Source organism: Panthera pardus, unplaced genomic scaffold (assembly GCF_024362965.1).
Source record: "Panthera pardus isolate Hobbes unplaced genomic scaffold, ASM2436296v1 HiC_scaffold_4, whole genome shotgun sequence".
NCBI lineage: Eukaryota > Metazoa > Chordata > Mammalia > Carnivora > Felidae > Panthera > Panthera pardus.
In genome coordinates, this window is record NW_026526969.1 from 6,280,112 (window position 1) to 6,298,226 (window position 18,115).

At 61.4% G+C, this 18,115-nt stretch overlaps 1 protein-coding gene across 3 annotated transcripts; it reads left to right on the forward strand.

Moving 5' to 3' along the window:
* Positions 1–891: 891 nt before the first annotated feature.
* STX1A (syntaxin 1A) lies at positions 892–18,098 on the forward strand. Of its 3 annotated transcripts, XM_019421674.2 has the most exons (10): positions 892–1,015; positions 9,219–9,296; positions 9,669–9,768; positions 12,447–12,521; positions 13,243–13,316; positions 13,416–13,524; positions 13,626–13,699; positions 14,469–14,606; positions 16,297–16,407; positions 16,658–18,098. In XM_019421674.2, exons 1-10 carry the CDS (start codon positions 986–988, stop codon positions 16,733–16,735), a joined length of 867 nt encoding a protein of 288 aa, XP_019277219.1. In that variant the 5' UTR covers positions 892–985; the 3' UTR covers positions 16,736–18,098. The 3 variants fall into 3 exon arrangements, with proteins under 3 accessions (XP_019277219.1, XP_019277220.1, XP_019277218.2); XM_019421675.2 differs by lacking the exon at positions 16,658–18,098 and having other exon boundaries at positions 16,232–16,344; XM_019421673.2 differs by lacking the exons at positions 16,297–16,407; positions 16,658–18,098 and adding an exon at positions 14,761–15,161.
* The last annotated feature ends 17 nt before the right edge of the window (positions 18,099–18,115 follow it).

The following is an 18,115-nucleotide window of genomic DNA, read 5'->3' on the forward strand; positions in this document are numbered from 1 at the left end:
ACCAGACACACAGGGCAGCAGGGGGCTGGCCCAGCTCCAGAGCAACACCTTGGCAGCCCTGGGGAAAGGAAGAGGGAGTGTTTGGCTTGAGGTCAAGAAGGTCTGGGCCAGGGCACAGAGGGGACAGCTGGAGGGAGGGTGTTATATGGCTGCTGTCTCAACAAGATGCTGGCAAGGACCAGAAAAGGAGCATCTGCTACTGACTAGCCCCCATCCACTACCCCTCTACATACAGCTAAGATCTTTCCATTAGTGTCAGAGTGAGCCGGGCTCCAGGCTTAAATGCCGCCCCCCCCCCCCGCCTTGTATATAGGAAATAGAATCTCGGGGGGGGGGGGGGGAGCAGGCTTTAACTTAGATTTCCTTTCCCCAAAGACAGAAGGGTTCCTGCGTCCTGCTGGGAGCGGAAACTAAAGGAAAAGAAGTGGTCACCCTGCATCAGACCAGTGAACTGAGAAATCCCAGGGAAAGAGGGGCCAGAGCCTGAGTCTGGATGAAGTGTTGGGGGAAAGTGGGAAGGGTAGGGGCTCAGAGGCTGGAACTCTGGAGGAGGCTTTTGGTGGAGGAGGTTTTCGGAGGGGAGTGCTAGAAGTTCCAAGGCCATAAAATCGAGGGGGTTCCAACCTCCAGCAAATCCCCAGGGAGGTGAGGAGCTCTGGGGGTAAAGATCCAGGGTCCAGAACGACGGCTGGGCTGCTGAGCGGCTGAGCGCCGAGAGGGTTGGGGTAGAGGAGGGAGCAGGGGCTCTGGAGCCCCATCCCAGGCAGGGATCACGCGGGGTGGGGAACACAGGCGCAAGAAGTCCCGGGGTTTCGACCCCACTGCGCGGGGCGTGAGCCGGCGGCTGGGCGGGGCCGGGCTGGGGGCTGGGCCGGGGTCCCGGGGGCCGGGGCGGGGCCGGGCTGGCGCTGCGCAGCCGCGGGGCGGCCGCCGCGCATGCGGGGCTCACACGGCTGCAGCCGGCGCCGCTGCCACTCCCGGGAGCATGAAGGACCGAACCCAGGAGCTCCGCACGGTGAGTCCGGCCCCAGCGCGTCGCCGCTCGCCGCCCGCGCCCGGCGCGCCGCCCGCTCCCCGCCCGGCCTCGGCGGCCACCCGGCGACAGCCCCTGCGTCCTCGACCCGGCGGGAAGGAGCGGTGCGGAGCCGAGGACCGCGACCCCCCTCCGGGTCCCGCCCCTCGGACCCACTCGGGGTCACGGGCTCGCGTGAGCTCGGCGCCGTGGGCCCGCGGGCTGGCGGCCGGAGCCCGGGATCCTGGATAAACTTTTCGGCGTCCCCTTGTTTTGAGGGGTCGGAGGGCTATTATCGGATACCGGTGGCGGGACAGAGGGCTGACCTCTCCCGTAGCCCGCGCGGAGCAGGTCCCGTCTCTGTCCCCACACTGTGCCTCATCACCGACCCTCCTGTCCCCCGCACTGGTAGAGACAGACGGCGGGACCGCAGCGGGAAGGGGCCGGGGGCGGTCCCCTGCTCAGAGCCCAGCTGCGGGGCGCTGCGGAAACCGGGCCGCCGGGTGGGGCTGGGCTCTTCGGGCGGGCGCTGTCCCGCGGGCCGCCCCCGTCACCTGTAGCTCCCATCACCTGTGGCTCCCCATCCCGGTCACGCTCGGGGTCTGCTGCCCGCCCAGGTCCCAGAGGGGTCAGATTCGCCCCCCATCCTCCGGTCCACCTTCCTAGCCCCCGAGCAACCCCGACCCTGGTGGTGTTTTCAGACCCTTCCCGGGTTCGTGGTCTGGTTCCAACCTGAACCTATCTATTTTTCCACCTGTGTCTCGGGGCCCCCGGGGTGTGGCTCCCGGGGCGGGGTTCGTGGGGAGTAAGAGGATCCGCAAAGGTTCTGACCAGAGCCCACCCTTTCCCAGCCCTGACCCAGAGCCCTGCCGCCTGTTTCTCATGCACCCCCCTCCCCAGCCTCCCGTGGCCGCTGACGTTTACCAGGGTATTCTCACCTTTGCCCTTAGAGGTGGCAAGCCTGGGGGCCCCCGCGGGAGCAGTGAAGGAAGTGAAGCCTGCCTGTGGGGAGGGGGACATGAGGACTCTAGACCAGGCTGACCCTTGTCTGATCCCCTAGTTGACCACCCTGCTGGCTGGCAGGTGCCCTTCCCGTACCACTCATCTGGGGGGGGGGGGGCACTAGCTCGGTGGCCCCTCAGAGCCCTCCCCCTGCTGCCCCACCTGGAGCCAGAGACATAGGTCCTCTCATAGGGAAAGTTTCAAGTGTGCTTTGGGCTTTTGATCTCATGGCCTGACCTCTCTGTCCAGAGGCTCCCCGCATTTGTGCCCCGTCTCCCCCATTATACCAGTCTTGTGTCCTGGGCAGCGCGGAGCTGCGACCTGTACCACCCTGCCTCTATCTCCCCCTGGCTCTGGCTACTGGCCCCACCCTCCCATCAGACCTTTTATTCCTGGCCAAGTGCCCGGCCCCTAGGGTAAACCCCACGAGGTTTCAAAGGAAGAAGATGGTCCCTCATGTCATATATGATGTCTAAACACTTCCCCCGCCAGCCCTTGCGGTTGCCCTCAAGCTTCCTGTGCTACGTTGAGTCAGAAAGAATGTTATCTTGGCGATGTATGTCCACGTGGTGCATTTGCTGATGTTTGGGTGCCTGGTGGGTCAGACGAGAGTATATGTGGGAACCAAGTGGTCAGGGAAACGCAGTCCTTTCCATGTGACAGGATCTGTGGCTCATCAGCCTTCATCCCCTCTGATAAAGGGGAAACTGAGGCACAAGAGAGCAATGGCAAGTCTGGTAGTGTGCAAAAGCGATGGTAGAAAGGGGCTTTGCCTAGTCCCGAAGATAGACTTAGGCCTGGCTGGGCGGGGAACCACCAGGAGAGCTAGGGTTGTAGGGAGGTTGAACCCAGGTGTTTGGCTCCGCTGTGTGTCTTTGTGACCCCTCACCCCCACCCCCCACCCCACATACACCTAAACACTAGCCAGCGTGGTCCCCTAGAGGGTGAGGCCTGGCTTCCCTGTGAATTGAGGGGGGCTTCCTCTCTAGACCCCACCCCTCAGGCAGTCAGAACCCATGGAGGTTTGCTGTATCCGCTGCTGGGTGGCCCTGCCCATTGGGCGTCTCTTGCAACCTCCAGGAGCCCACACTGTGTGGGGTGGAACAGGTAGTCTGTGGGGGGCTATCGTTTCCCACAAGTCCCCCTCCGGGCCTCGAGTTCCCCGCTATATAGCGGAGATGAGACACCTAGAACCCAGTTTCTCAGGGCAAGGGGTAGTCACAGGTCTCCTGAGTCGCCTCCGTATTTCGGGGAGACCTTGAACCCCAGGAGCCAGAATTTTCAGATTAGAATCCCCAGGACCCAAGGGGCCGGTACTGGCTGGGCTGGACAGAGGTGGTGCTCGGGACAGTGACTTGTACCACCACCAACCCTCCCTCCCTTCTCCCCCCTCCTCCTTCCCCACCCAACGCCACCACATTTGGAAGGAAGGCAAAGGGAGCTTATTTATAAAAGTCACACTTGGGGAAGGAGCTGGCGCATTTCCTCAGCGCTCTGCAGGCCAGGCCCAGCCCTCCAGCCTCTCCCATCACTCATAAGGCTGATTCTCTAGTTGTGCAGACAGACCGAAGGGATCATTGGGGGCCCTCAGAGATCAAAAGGGCAACCCGAGGGCCTAAGAGGGGCAAAGACTAGCCCAGGGGCACACAGCCAGAGAGACTTGGGGCAAAGTGTCCCTGGGCAGCCGCATCTGGCACGCAGCTGCCTCCTTCCCCCAATTCAGAGGCCTCTCTGGTTTTCTTTCTGAGAACCAGAAGTTCTCAGACCTACCCCTCCCCGAGCCCAGGACGGTGTTTATCTTTGTCCCGAGTCGTGTGCGACACAGGAGGCCTGCTGCGGAAGCCAGAGGATGGAGAGGAGGGAGTGTTGGGGCAGCCAGACCCTGGGAGAAGAGAACTTGGGGTGGCCCAGAAAGAGGAGTTGGATTTAGATGGGGGGAGGGAAGGTGGTCCAAAAGGAGAGACCCGCATGAGTAAAGGCAGAGAGGTTGGAATGCCCAACCGAGAGTGGTAGGTGGTCTGACGCCTGCTCACTGGAGCAGCAGGGGCAGGCCCGGAAGGGAAAACCCCGTGGGCCCCTCTGTCCCCCAGCTTCCCTTTTCTCTCTCATTGCCGGGAAGAGACAGGGTGCCCTAGGCAACACCAGGCAGGTTCTTGCCTTAACCTCTCTGTGCCCATTTCACCCATACGGTGGAGCGAGTGGGATCCGCCTTGCAGAGTGGAAGAAATGGGGATGTAAGAGTAGGCCTCCTTCCCTCCTCTGACCTCCTTGGGGTGCAGCGAATTTGGGCACATTTTCATCTGGGGTGCAGCCGGAATGACCTCCAGGGACTGTCTAGTCCAACCTCCCCTTTCACAGATTGGAAAGCTGAGGTCTGGAAGGGGCCAGGGTGTTATCTAAGGTCACACCATGTGTTGGAGGGTGCCGGGCAGAGGCCAGCTCATCTCCTGGGGCTGAGGCTGCCTCCTGGAGCTGCCCTGGGGGCCTGCTAAGGGGCAGGGATCTGGTGAAGGGCACACACAGGATGCAGAGAGGGGGAAGGGATCAGATGCGGGGAGCCCTTCTTTACTGGGGATGCAGCTTGGCCTCACATACCCCTGACTCAGCTCTGGGTCTGTCCGCTCTGGTGGTATTGACTTTGATTCGTCATTAAAAAGAGGGGGGGGAGGGGGATATAGTCCTCGAGGCAGACAACAGCAACTCCTGCTCAGGAGGAATGAATCAGCCCTGCTGGCTGGCCTCCCACTCTCCATCCCTGGGGACAGGCCTGGAGGCTGCCTGGCCTCCGAGGCTCTTGGAAGAATCACTTTTGTTTCCAGGAAGGTATCCTGGAATCCTGGAGCCTCTGCCAGGAGAGACCACCAGGGCTGTCTGACCTCCACTAGAAGGTTGGGGGCTTCTCCCAAGTGCGGCTTTCATTCCTGATTGCTTGGGCCAGAGCCTATGGAGAGGAGTAAGACCAGACCAGTGGTTCTCAACCCCTGGGGTGGGGGGAGCTTTTTAAAAACAGCCTCCCCAGCCCCACCCCCTGAAAGTCCAATTCAATCTCTCTAGGATAGAGTCCTGGAAGCTGGTGGGGGTTTTTTAAGCCCCCAAGGAATTATGGTCCTGGAACAGGGTTGAGAACCGTGGAGGGATGAACAAAAAAAATCATGACAAGTAAAATATTGGTTGGATGTGAGAAGAAAAGGAAGAATGTGAATGTACCCCGGTTTCTGATTTGAGGGTCCTCGGGAATGGGGGCTCAGGAGAAAGAGGTGGAACCTCGTTTGGGCCAGATGGCAGGTAGGGTACATCACAGGATGCCTGGGTGGGTTTTTTCTAAAGATGTTTGCAGCTTCCAGCTTGTGACCACTCCAGGCTGTAACTGCCGCCTCCAACTGCCACTGGGGACCCTCAAGTCTCCAGTCTAGTCCAGCCCTCTTTCTGGAGCCGTGACTGTCACTCGCAGAAGGCTGGCAGATTTCTAAGGGAGCTGGGGCCCTCATGATTTAAAACTATCTGGGTGGCCCCTGTGTGCCTGTAGGTGATGTCTGCCCTGACCATCCCCGGACACTAGGAGATAGCACACCAGCCTACTTCCTACTTCCTTTTGGGTCAGGAGCGTGTCTGGGTTTGGGGCTTGTCATTTACTCAGTGTCCCATGAGACCTGACCTCAGTCTCAGTTAACCTGGAGGATGTCTCTAGAAAGGTGCCACAGGGCACCGGCCTAGATGTGGATGAGGTTGCGGGGGGGCAGCAAAATCATGAGCCGTCAGATTCTCACAGAGTAGAATAAGGATCTGAACAAATGAAGAAATGAAACAGAAAAAAAAGTCCTTCACTTGAGCCTAAAATCCAACCAAGTAGACAGTGGTAGGGAAGGGCTTGGGGTTTTCCTGGGCAGGAAGTGCTATATGATCACTGATACAATCATATATCATATATCGTACTGATTTCTGGTTGCATTAACAGAGGTAGACCACATAAAAAGAGGGAGGGGATGGGTCAGCTCTTTGGTACCATTCAGACCACAATCAGCAGCAAATTCAGTCTGTATCATGTACTGCAGGAGAAGATAGAGGCTGAACCAAGTAAGTCTGGGGCAAGGACTGCAACTTCGGGCCCTAGGAAGGATCTGAGGGGAAGGGAATAGCCAACATGAGTAGAAAAACCCAGAGAAGATGCTGATGCTGTCTTTAGATCTCTGGCAAGTCCAGCCCAAGGAGAGGGCACCAACAGGTTCTTTATGGCCTAGGGCCAAACTGTACAGGAAAGGGACAATTGGAGCAGTCCAAGATGGGCAGAGCTGCCCAGGAAAGGTAGTAAGCTCACCATCACCGGAGGTGTGCAAGCTGAGTCTGGAAGCCGAGGCCAAGGTGATTTTTCAGGTCCCTCAGGGCCTGAGAGTCTGTGGTTGTGGTTCCAGTAGAGAAGGGAATAGTGCAGGGGGAAGCAGAGGAACAAGATAGTGACCCTGGGGAGCTGGGGAAGGCTTCTGGAAGGAGGCAGCATCCAAGGATGAGGGGAATGAATGGCAGCTTCATGGAATCGGCATTCCAGGCAGAGGGCATTGCATGGGGAAAGGGAAGACAGTTGGGTGGGTCATCGAAGCAGGGAAATGGTTATAGGTGGGGCGTGCTGGGTCCAGTTTTAGGCTGCAGCAGTGAGGTGATGAAGGGTGGTGGGCGAAAAGTCCCGAGAGGAAGAAGTGCTGAGACTTGGTAGGGAAGGGGTCCCCATGGAGAATCCCCTCAGGGTTTTGCTTGGAGCCACCACTGGTGTGACCAAGGCTGTGAAGTCAGGCCCTAAACCCTCCAACCAGCTTTGGGGCTAATCTGAACGCCACCTTCAGGACAGACCCCAACCTGGGGGCCCCCACCAGGCCCTGGCCCCAGGTATCCCCTTCCTCAGCTCTGCCCTCATTGACACAGGGCCTGGAGGAGAGCGTGGGCATCTTTCCTGCCAACCCTGTGCTGGAGAAACTTCTTCAGTCTTCTGGGGAGGCTGTGGAGGGAGCAGGTCAAAGCTCCTGGATGCATGGAGAAGATACATCCTCATTTTACAGATGGGCAAGCTGAGGCCCGGGGAGAGCCATCAGCCCAGATCCCAGGGGTCTCTGGCAGCGACTCTCATCCTTGGAAACTCTGATGCCCTTGTCTTTGGCCCCCGCCAGTCATTACTCTTTCTGGGAGGGGAGCTGGAAAATTCTCCTCAGTCCTTTCCTGTCCACCCTTGTCCCTCTCTAGACACCAAAAAGACAGGGCAGGGTGCTGAATGGCAGGCACTCCTAGGGCCACCTCCCAAGCTGGCAGCCTGCCCTGAAGGGGGACCTGGGCTCCTCCAGACTGCACTCTGCCTCAGTTTCCCTAGGGAGTGCTCTTTCAGCTTAGCTCCCGGGCCTGGCAAGGCCCAAAAGTGTAGAAATGGCTCCTAGATTTTCTTTGTCTATAGGTGGGCTCGGTTGGGGGGAGGGGGCCACCTGGTAGCAGCCACAGACACTTGTGGGAGCGAGGATTTATTTTAGCTGCTGGGGGAGGAGGTGTGATCTCTTGATGAGAGGGGCCTGTCAGAGACGCCTCCAGGAAGCTCCCAACCAACCCCGTCTCCTGGTTGGTCCCACTCCGGTGGGGCAGTAGGACCCCGAGAGCCCCAGGGGCACAGCCCTTTATAGAACATGCTGTGCTTTCCCACCTTTTCTCTGCCCTCTGTCCCTGCGGCCAGGCATCGCTGTCCCCACTGCAAACAGGAGCAGACAGACCCAGAGGGCACGTCCCTCAGTCAGCCCCTGCTGGGTGCAGAACCTGGGTCCCTCCCCAGCAGGCTAGCTGGGCCCAGCCCTCTGGATCCCTCAGCTTCACCGACCCTCGACCTCCCTCACTGCCCCTATCCTTGGCTCTGACCCTGACGTAAGAGAGATTGAGGTGAACGCCAGTGCTGAGCCAGCTCATGCCTACCCTGTGGGGTGCTAAGATAGGAGATGTGACCAAGCCTGAGATCCCCAGTCCAGGGCGAGGCCGGTCCTGCCCTGGGTATCCTGGCTTTGGCTGTGGAGACGGACTTGCCCTTGCCAACAGAGTGGGCTGCCCCTGGCGACTGCAGGTGCCTAAGCCGGACAGTAATGAGCACGGCCAGTGCACTGGGAAGTCAGAGGTGTAATTACCCCGCCCCCCCCAGGGTGGGGGGCTTTTATACGGCTGCTCTCAGGGTGGTGGGGTGTGGCTGCACCTGTAGCTGGGGCCTAGGGCAGGCCCTGAGCCAAGTGACATGACTGGTCTTGCCAGGCCCACCTCTGAGCCTGGAGGGAAAGAGGATCGAGGTCTGATGTCAAGAATGACAAGAAGAGGGGCGCCTGGGTGGCTCAGTCGGTTAAGTGTCTAACTTCAGCTCAGGTCACGATCTCACAGTTCATGGGTTCGAGCTCCGTGCCAGTCTCTCTGCTATCAGTGTGGAGCCCACTTTGGACCCTCTATCTCCCTTTCTCTCTGTCCCTCCTCCGCTGGCACTCTCCCTCTCTCTCAAAAATAAATAAACATTAAAAAAAAATTTTTTTTTTAATTAAAAGGAAAAAAAGAATGACAAGGAGAGAACAGAGTTCACAGAGCCCCGTGCAGGCAGTGTCTCTCAGGCCTGCCTGAGGGGCTGTGGGACGGCCTCTTTCTGAGTCATCCTACCTTTTTAGAGGCAGGTGTTGTTGGCACATGGGCCTCCCCTTCCTGGGTGCCCCTAAGAAAGGGAACTTGGGAACTTTGGGCCCCATCTTAATTAAAACCTTCAGGCCCAGAAAGGAGAGAAGAACGGCTTCCAGGCAGCCTGTCTCAGGCCAGGTCTGTGAGTTGGGGCCACTGGCCAGGGGACCCAGCCTTCCCAGCTGTCCCCTAGGGTGAGGGGCATACTGGGAGGACCCCAGTCCTGTGGGGAAGGGGCAGGCAGCTGGGTAAAGGAAGGAATCCCTGGCCTAGAGGTGGAGACCCGGTCCGGTCACCAATTCGACAGGCCAGGCCTCTCTCCTTATGCTGGGTCCCCCGGGGTCCTCCAGGTCTCACTGTGGCCGGGAGCCGAGGGCACAGCCGGACCTCGTCCCTGCCAAGGTGACGGAGGGCAGTGGTCAGGGCCCTGGAACTGAGCTGCTGAGTATAGATGCGGGGCAGTTTGTGGCCCCAGGTCCAGCGGGCCCCAGTGGGCCCACCACAGGTCCGCTCATGTGTCCACACCCCTGCGCAGGCCAAGGACAGCGATGATGATGACGATGTCACTGTCACCGTGGACCGAGATGGCTTCATGGATGAGTTCTTTGAACAGGTGGGAGCCGGCACACCCCACCTCCTTGGGCAGACCTCCAAGGCAGAGCTCGGGGCGGGGTGGGGGGCCCACATCCGTCCTCTGAGCCAGGCCCAGGGCCCTTACACCAAATAACAGACCCATTCTGAGGGAGAATAGACTGAAGCTCAGAGGGGAGCAGAGTTTAGGATTGGACTCGCCCACTCCTCCCCATCCCGTTCTAGAAGGATAGTTGGAGCCCCTGCCCCCATTGCCCCCCTCCCCCCTGCCCCGCCTCCTGAAGCCAGGTCCAGCCTCTCCCTGAACCTGACCGCCAGCCCCAGTCTGGGCCAGCCCCGGGCCCACGAGCCCCCTCCCTGGATCTCCCCCTGCCTGCCTGGCCTTGGTGCGCAGGTGGAGGAGATCCGTGGCTTCATTGACAAGATCTCGGAGAACGTGGAGGAGGTGAAGCGGAAGCACAGTGCCATCCTGGCCTCCCCCAACCCTGACGAGAGTGAGTGTGGAGGACTGAGGGGCGGGTTTGGGGCCTCCAGGAAGGCGCTGCTGCCCGGGAGGGGCTCCCGGAACCCCAGCACCCTCACCGTTGGTCGGCAGAGGGGTACCTTGGCGTGGCCGGGACGGGGAGGGCCCCTGTGGAAAGCTTCGGGAAACACAGTTGGCCCAGGCGTGGGGCGGGGTTCAGCGCCCGGGTCCCACACGGACTTGTGCGGAGTGGGGCGGCCATCCTGGGGCCTGGGTGGCATCGGGCGCCAGCCCCACCCTCTCCAGGTAAGCTGGGTAGGCGGGTGCTGCCCGGCTCCAAAGGAAGCCTCCCCGCCCAGCCCCTCCCCTTCCCGAGCCTCCTGGGGGAGCAGATGGCAGTGCCGAGGCTCAGCGCCGTGGGAGGGCAAGCCGGCCGAGCGGGAGGAGCTTCCGGAAAGAGCTGGCAGCCACTGGTACCCCGGGGCTGGGCATTATCAGGATTCCAGGAAGTCACCTTTCTCCCTCTGCACAAGGAGCCTCTGTGTGTCTGCATTCCGCTCTGTCCCCAGACAGGTCCTCCTGACCCTGCCGTCACAGTTGCTGGGGAGGTGCTGATCGCTGCACTGCCCTGTGTGGGGCTGGCGGCATGCGGGCCCCAGATTCCTTCCCCTCGGCCCCAGGGAGTCCGCGACAGGGCTGGGGTCCCAGCCCGCGACCTGGATGGTTGACTGTGCATATATGCACACAGCTTCTGTCTGCTCATCTCCTCCCTCACCTCTCCAGCCCTTTTGGGAGGCACCAGCCCACGGGGCCCCAAGAATGCAAAGGGGAGGCTCCCATCCCTGGGTGGGCCAGGCGAAGTGCTCAGGGCTGGGTTTCTGTGTCCTCGACAGCAGTGCGTCTCCATCCATAGGCCCTCAGCCCTGGTTCCACTGGTGTCCTCAAGCGCCCAGACCTCTCTCCACAGCCCCCAAAGAGTGCTTGAACGTGAGACCAGTGCCAGGCCCTTGGGAAGCAAAATGAGTCCGCTGGGAGCCAGGAGACTGTGCTGGGAATGGGTGGGAAGGAGAGAGGGGTCACCCGGGGCAGGGCACACATTCGGTGTGGCCGTCATGCATTGGCCCTCTCCCCAGCGGTTTGTCTGGGAAGGCAGCTGTGACATGGTGGGTTTCAGTGCGCATGTGTGTCTGAGTCCGCGTGTGCCCCCGTGTGGGCCCCTCCTGATGAGAGAGGGGGCTGCCTGTGAGAACAGAGTACTTGCAAGAGCTGGGGCATTGGCCTGTCACCCGCTGGAAGACGGGGAGAGTGTGGGGCAACGGAGATGCCAGTCCGTTTCTCTTGGCTCCCCTGTGCCACCTTCCACACGAGGTCTCCCCGAGTCCCACAGTCGGTAGCGACCCGCTAGGATTGGCCCCGTGAGCTGAGCAGTCAGGACCAGCCAGCGGTCACTGATGTGGGCTCACGGGCCATTCCTCATGGGGAGGGGACTCCTTCTAGGGCAGAGGGCGCCGTTAACAAGGAGTGACTGGGAAAGATGGCAGTGGTGGGGGCGGGGGGGGGGGGGGGGCTCGCCCAGGCCGAGGCTTGCTCGGTCTCCCCTGGGCGCGGCCATCCGGGCCGGGCTATTTTGGGTCTGAGCAAAAGCGGCTGAGACGTCAGAGCAGCTGGTAACTAAGTTCCCTTTGTTTGAACGAACGAGGCGCCCTCCTCCGCTCCTCGAAGCCCCCCACCTCATGATCCACTTGGTAGGCACCCCCCCATCAACCGCTCTAAGCCCCTCCCAACCCCTTACAGGAGAGGCCCCGGCCCCAGAGGAAAACAGACGGTGGATAAGAAAGGCTCAGTCCTGGTTTCTCCAGGAAGTAGAGCCCTGGGGTCGCCCTGAGGCTGGGGCGCTGTCCGGAGCCGTTGCTGCATCACCCCACGGGAGAGCAGCCCCCTGGCCCCCCTCGGCCGGCCAGCCCCTCGCTGGGGGTTGAGCAAGCTGAGTACCCCCATGGCCTCTCCCAGCTTTAGAGAGGTGGTCCCGAGAAACACTAGGTCACGGCCTTCCCCCAACTTCCCCTCTTAGGCCCAGCCACCTGCTGCTTCACGGCCAACTGTGGGCCGAGGCCCACCTCTTTGAGGCGCTTCTCCGCCAGCTCCCATCCAGGCCAGGTGCCTCACGCCCCCGCCTACCCGCCGGGCTCAGCACCTGGGAAGGGGGGCTCTAGCAGAACAAGGTCTACCCCACCCAAGGTGCTTGCTTCGGCCTCTCCGGCCCCTGGCTCTGTCACCCCCTTGGCTGGATGCTCCCCCCCTGCGCCAGAGCTACCAGGTAGCGCTAGGTGAGCCCGCTCCCCCCACCTTCGACTCAGGCAGGCATCAAGTAAATGTCCCCCGGCGCCAACTCCAGCATTGCCAGCTGCTCCACAATTATTTCTGCCTTAAATTTAGACCCATCTGTTATCTGCAGGGGGTGGGAGAGCCAGCAAAGGAGGAAGGGAGGCTCCTCGGAAGGCAGCACAGAGGGAGCTAGGCGATAGCTGGTGTGGCCCCCGCCCAGGATCGGAGGGGCAGGCCGAGCCTTAGCCGGGGGAAGGGGGAAGACCCAGGACCCAGGCTCTGCCCAGAGCCCCCCGCTGGGCCCCCTGGGCCAGAGGCTGCGCCTGAACGGCGGGCGGCAGGGGAACCCCGGGTGTCTACCCTGTACCCCTTCTGCCTCCCCAGAGACGAAGGAGGAACTGGAGGAGCTCATGTCTGACATCAAGAAGACAGCGAACAAAGTTCGCTCCAAGTTAAAGAGTGAGTCTGGGCTCCAGGCCTTGCCTGGGAGGTGGAGGGGCCCTCTGGACCCGCTTCCTGTGTGTAGCCGTGGGGGTTCACTAACTCTGAAGGGTACATTGGGCCTTGCTTTCCTTTATGAGGGTGCCATCATGCGCCCATTCCCTCAACTGCTGCCTGGCAAGGCTTGTTTGTGCCAGGCTCTGGGCTGGGCCTGAGGACGCAGGGGCCCGAGGCTTCACTGAGGGAGTGCTCCCCTCTGAGCATTGTCCCCCACTGCAGCTAAAGAGGGTTCAGGGAGTGGCCAGCGCCACAGATGTGCCCACCCCACAAATGCACAGGACCGGGGGCCGTGTGCTCTGCAGGTTGTGGCCACCAGGCCCTCCCCACTCTGGGCATGGCCCCTTGCTGGGCGCACAGGAGGCAGGGTGGGCCTGAGCCACCAGGCCTAGCGCATCGTGGGCATTCACACCCATAGCGTGGCGTGCACTTGAGGCCTCACAGATGGGCCGCATGTATGCACACGCCGAAGCGTGCGTCATGCGAATGGGCCCTTGTTGCCCCCCACCCCCATCAGTCCCGCGCTCCCTCCTCCTCTGCGTCCCATGTGACCCCACTTACAGACCACAGGAGATCCTCTCTAGGGGAGGAGGTCCTGAGCCAGATCCTGGGCATGTGGGTCAGGGGGATGGGCAGTGGCAAGGGAGACAGGCTATGGCTCGGCAGCCATTCGTTCCCCCAGGCATTGAGCAGAGCATCGAGCAGGAGGAAGGCCTCAACCGCTCATCCGCAGACCTGAGGATCCGAAAGACACAGGTGCCGCAGGCAGGCCTCAGGGTGGGCAGGCGGGCGCTTGAGGCTCTGGTGTTCGGTGGGGCCGGGCCTGACACCTGCACCCCCACCTCGGATCCCCAGCACTCCACGCTGTCCCGCAAGTTCGTGGAGGTCATGTCCGAGTACAACGCCACGCAGTCCGACTACCGCGAGCGCTGCAAGGGCCGCATCCAGAGGCAGCTGGAGATCAGTGAGCTGGCGGGGCGGGGCCGGGGCTTGGGGGCGGGGCCGGGGCCAGGGCCGCCGCCGATCTGCGGGGTGTGCCGGACTCGGTGTGACCCCTCCTCGCAGCCGGCCGGACCACGACCAGTGAGGAGCTGGAGGACATGCTGGAGAGCGGAAACCCGGCCATCTTTGCCTCCGGGGTGAGTGTGCACCACACCCCTCCCACCGGGCCCCCAGGTGTGCTGGGACAGGGCAGTATTTGGACACAGCCACCTTTTAGGCCTCGGAGAAGGCGGAGTCCCAGAGAGGAAAAGGGACCAGGCTGAGGCCACATGAACGTTAGTGGCGGAGGTAGAATTAAGACCCATGTCTCCCGGGTCCTCCCAGTTAGGTCCACTTCCTTGCTTCTCCTGTCCATTTGCCAGCCAGGGGTGCCTTCCACTATCCTCTGGGCCTTTTTCCTTTCCTGGGGAACACGGTGCCCTTGGCCGTCTCTCCATTCAGGTGAAGCTTGAGCAGGGGGGCTTTCTGAAGGAGGTGGCCCACAGGGGGTGGAAGGCGGCTTGGGGACGTGGGTTCCAGGAGGAGAGAAGGGAGAGGCAGTTGCCCTCTCTGGGAGGCAGAACAGAAGGAGAGGGGAAGAGAGAAAAGCAGTTCAAGGCCTGGGTCCTTGGGACAGTCAACTTGGGCCGTACAAGACTGGTGACAAGAACTACCACTTAGTTACCGTGTGGCAGGCACAGGCGGGGAGTGTTATTAGCCCCGTATTGAGGAGGAGAAATCCATCTGAGAGAAGTCAGGTAACGGCTAGTAAGAACCAAGCAGGAAGTGGGAGGATGCTGTGGCTGAGGAGGGAGCCACTGCCCATCCCAGCTGCCTTTGCCCTTGGCCTGCTGTCCTGGCCCCGGTCCCCATCCCTGCCCCCTTCAGCAGGCCCCTGGGTCCCAGCGCACTGCTCCCACCCCCTAGATCATCATGGACTCCAGCATCTCAAAGCAGGCTCTGAGCGAGATCGAGACGCGGCACAGTGAGATCATCAAGCTGGAGAACAGCATCCGTGAGCTGCACGACATGTTCATGGACATGGCCATGCTTGTGGAGAGCCAGGTGAGTACCAAGGGCCCCACTGCCCTCCGCCCCCCAGCCCACAGCAGCACCCAGGGCCGCACTAACCCCGACCCTTTCTGCCTGACACGCTGCCCTGCCCGGGAGGGACCGAGTCTCCAGGTAACTAACCGCCTGCTGTTGAAACTGCCTCCAGGGCCGTGCCCACCTAAAGGACCCTGTCCTCTGCATGGCTGTGCTACCGGGACCCAGTGCTGCATGGCTCTGCTTGGCCCTCCGGGACCCCAGGCCCTGCATGGCCCTCTACCCAGCCTTATCCCATCTTATTCATCAGCTCTTTGTCACATGGGCACAGCGGACGGCCGCTTTTCAAGGAACTGGAAGTATAGCAGTGACCAGGACAGCTGAGGGCCTGCTTCCCGGAGCTGATGTCTGTTGGGTGAAAGGGCAGCATAAGCATATGACAGATGGAATGTTCTCCAGTTGTGCCAGGTGCTCAGATGTTAGGAGGCAGTGTGAATGAGCGGTGATTCTCCAACTTGAAAGTGCCCGAGAATCACTTGGAGGGCTTGTAAGTTTCCTGGTTCCCGTTCCCAGAGATTGGTAGGTCAAGGTGGGAGCCTGTAAGTTTGCTTTTTTTTTTCAAGTTAATTTTGAGAGGGAGAGAGAGAATCCCGAGCAGGCTCCATGCTGTCGGCACAGAGCCCGACACGGGGCTCGATCTCACTGGGAGATCGTGACCTGAGCCGAAATCAAGGGTCGGCCGCTCTAACGACTGAGCCACCCAGGCGCCCCGGAATTTGCATTTCTAACAGTTTCAAGGGCGATGCCGATGCCGCCAGTCTGAGGGCCACGCCTGGGGTAACGGTAATAGAGTCCCTGAGGTGGCCACTTTGGACGGGGTGGTCGGGGAAGACTTCTCTGTGGAGGTGGCATTTGAGCTCTGAAGACTTCCCGGGGTCACAGTGAAGAGGTGGCCCAGGCAGAGGGACCAGCGGCAGAACTGTCCTGAGACTGGCAAGAGCCGGGCTCTCGGAGGAGGAGGCCGTGCAGTTGGAGCTCAGGGGCGGCGGGGAGGAGGCAGAAGGTGGTGCTGGATGCCTGGATTCTCTTCTAGATGGAGGGTCTTCAGTGTGGGCATAGTGTGGGCAGAGTTGGGAAGCAGGGAGGCCACGAGGAGGCTGCTGCCACCGGTGGCTGAGAGACCGTAGCTGTATGGACGCCAGTGGGAGCAGCGGACTCGGAGAGAGCAGTCGTGTGTCACAAAGCTGCTGCCGGGGGGTCTCAGGCAGCGCTGTGGTCTCCAGGGGGCTGCGTGGGACCGGATTACGGGGCCCAGAAGGGCTATGGGAGGGGGCGGGGGTCTTGAATGCTGAAGACTGAAGACAGAGCTGGATAGAACCACTGTGCCTGCGGAGGACGGAGTGGGACACTGTCCAGACCGCCTGCTCCCGCCCCGGCCTCCCTCCGCCGCGTTCCAGGCCCCAGCTCCGCGCCCTCTGCATGGCCCCCACACCCTTGGCTGAGACCGCATGGCCAGTTCCCTCCCCCAGGATGACCGCTCTGCAGGGAGAGGAGGGAGCTGCCCCGGGGTGCCTGGCCCGAGGGGCACAGGTAAGAGGCTGTACCCCATCCTCACACCCCCACTTTCCTTTCTCCGACTTCAGGGTGCCGCCCCGAAGTCCTGCCCTGAGGGGGGCCCTGCTGGAGCTTGAGCACCCTGGCCCTGCAGGGGGAGATGATTGACAGGATTGAGTACAACGTGGAACATTCGGTGGACTACGTGGAGAGAGCGGTGTCTGACACCAAGAAGGCCGTCAAGTACCAGAGCAAAGCACGCCGGGTCAGTAGCCTCCCCGCCCCCTCCCGTGAGGGCCCCGGGACCACCATAGGTCCCTCCCCACTCTGCCTTGACCGCTTGCCCCCAACTCGGAGCTGAGCAGAGCCCCCACCCTGAGGCCTTCAGCTCTTGGTGTCACCGCCTCTGGGCTGCACCTTCCCCAGCCCTCGTCGCCACCCCCCTCAGAGCTCTGCCCAAGCCCTTGGCCTCCCTCCCTCGTCTGAGGCTGCTCCTTTGTGCCTCTCCGGTGCAGAAGAAGATCATGATCATCATCTGCTGCGTGGTCCTGGGCATCGTCATCGCCTCCACCTTCGGAGGCATCTTCGGATAGAAACCACCCCACCCGCCACCCTGCTCGGGACGGTCTGCCCTCAGGAGGCCCCTTGGCTGCTGCTGCCTTCTGGCTCGGAGCCCCTTCCTCCCCGCCCCGTACTGCTCCTTTCTCTGCCGCAGGGCCCTCCGTCCCCACCCCGCCCCGAGCCGTCGTGTGCATGATCTCTGTGACCGTGTGTGTGTCTGTACGGGGAGCCAGTGGGGAGCCGGGCTGGGAAACAGCCAGTGGGGTGGGGTAGGTCAGCGAGGCACAGACTCAGGCCCTGGCCCAGGCCGCCTCACCCTTCCCAGGTAGCGCCACCCAGGGTAGCCATATCCCCACCCCACCCCCTTCCCCTGCCTTCACGAATTCCACTCCAGCCTGGGGTCTGCCCTCTCCTGGGACCGAGGCTCGCTCTGGACCCCAACCTTGCCTCCTCCTGACTGGCCCATCTGCCCTGACCTCTGTCCTCTCCAGCTGTCCCCCTAAGCCGAGCCCCCTGAGGGGTGGGGACCAGCTGGCCACATGGTGCTGCTTTTCAGGTTAGGGGAGGGGTGGCCCTGAGAGACAGCCCAGCTCTAAGCCTCTAACAGCTGATCACTGCCAGGGAGGCTCAGGGTGCTGTGGTCAGGTGGCTTCTGGCTGTGTCGAGACCAGGCTCCCTCCCCTGCCTAGGGGCAGAGTCCAGCAGGTCTCGGCTGCCTCATCCTCCCTTCCCGCAATCCTGCAACCCCAGGGGCAACCCCTTTGGGCTGTGCCTGACCCCAGGTAACATTCCACAAGAGACTGTCCGGTGCCTGGTTTCCAGCCACCCTTCCAGCCAGGGAGGCAGATCGGGCCCGTCAGTTCTCTGCCATAAGCTGAAGCCTGCACCCTGGGCCAGCCACTCTCCCCGGCAGGCCTCAGTCAGGTCCTCAAGCCATTGTGTTGCATGTTTGGGACCGTGGTTCCTGCTCTCTCGTGCTCTGGGAAGTCAGGTGTCCCTCCAGGCCTGCAATCGCGTCCTGCCCTTGCTGTTCCCCGGTGATGTGCCACGTGGGTGTCTGGTGTCTAGGATGCAGTATTCAGCAGCCGGCCAGGGAGGAGTACCTCCCTCCTCCCCATCTCGGGGCTTCTCAAGTCAGAAACGTGCCCCCACCCAAGCCCCCCTCTTCCTCGTTGACAGGCAGGGAGTGTGCATGCGAGTGCATGCAGTAGGGGATGGGGCCGCATCCGTGCCCCGCCTTCCCTCAGCTCTGCTCCTGCCCAGTGACTGTGACCACTGTCCGTGCTGCCTTCTTTAACAGCAACTTCCCTTCCTCCACCCCTTCACCAAAGGTCTTGGTACAACCAGCTGCCCCTTTTGTGAAATTTTTATGTAGAATAAACATTTGTATCTGTACCGTGTCTTTGCCCTAG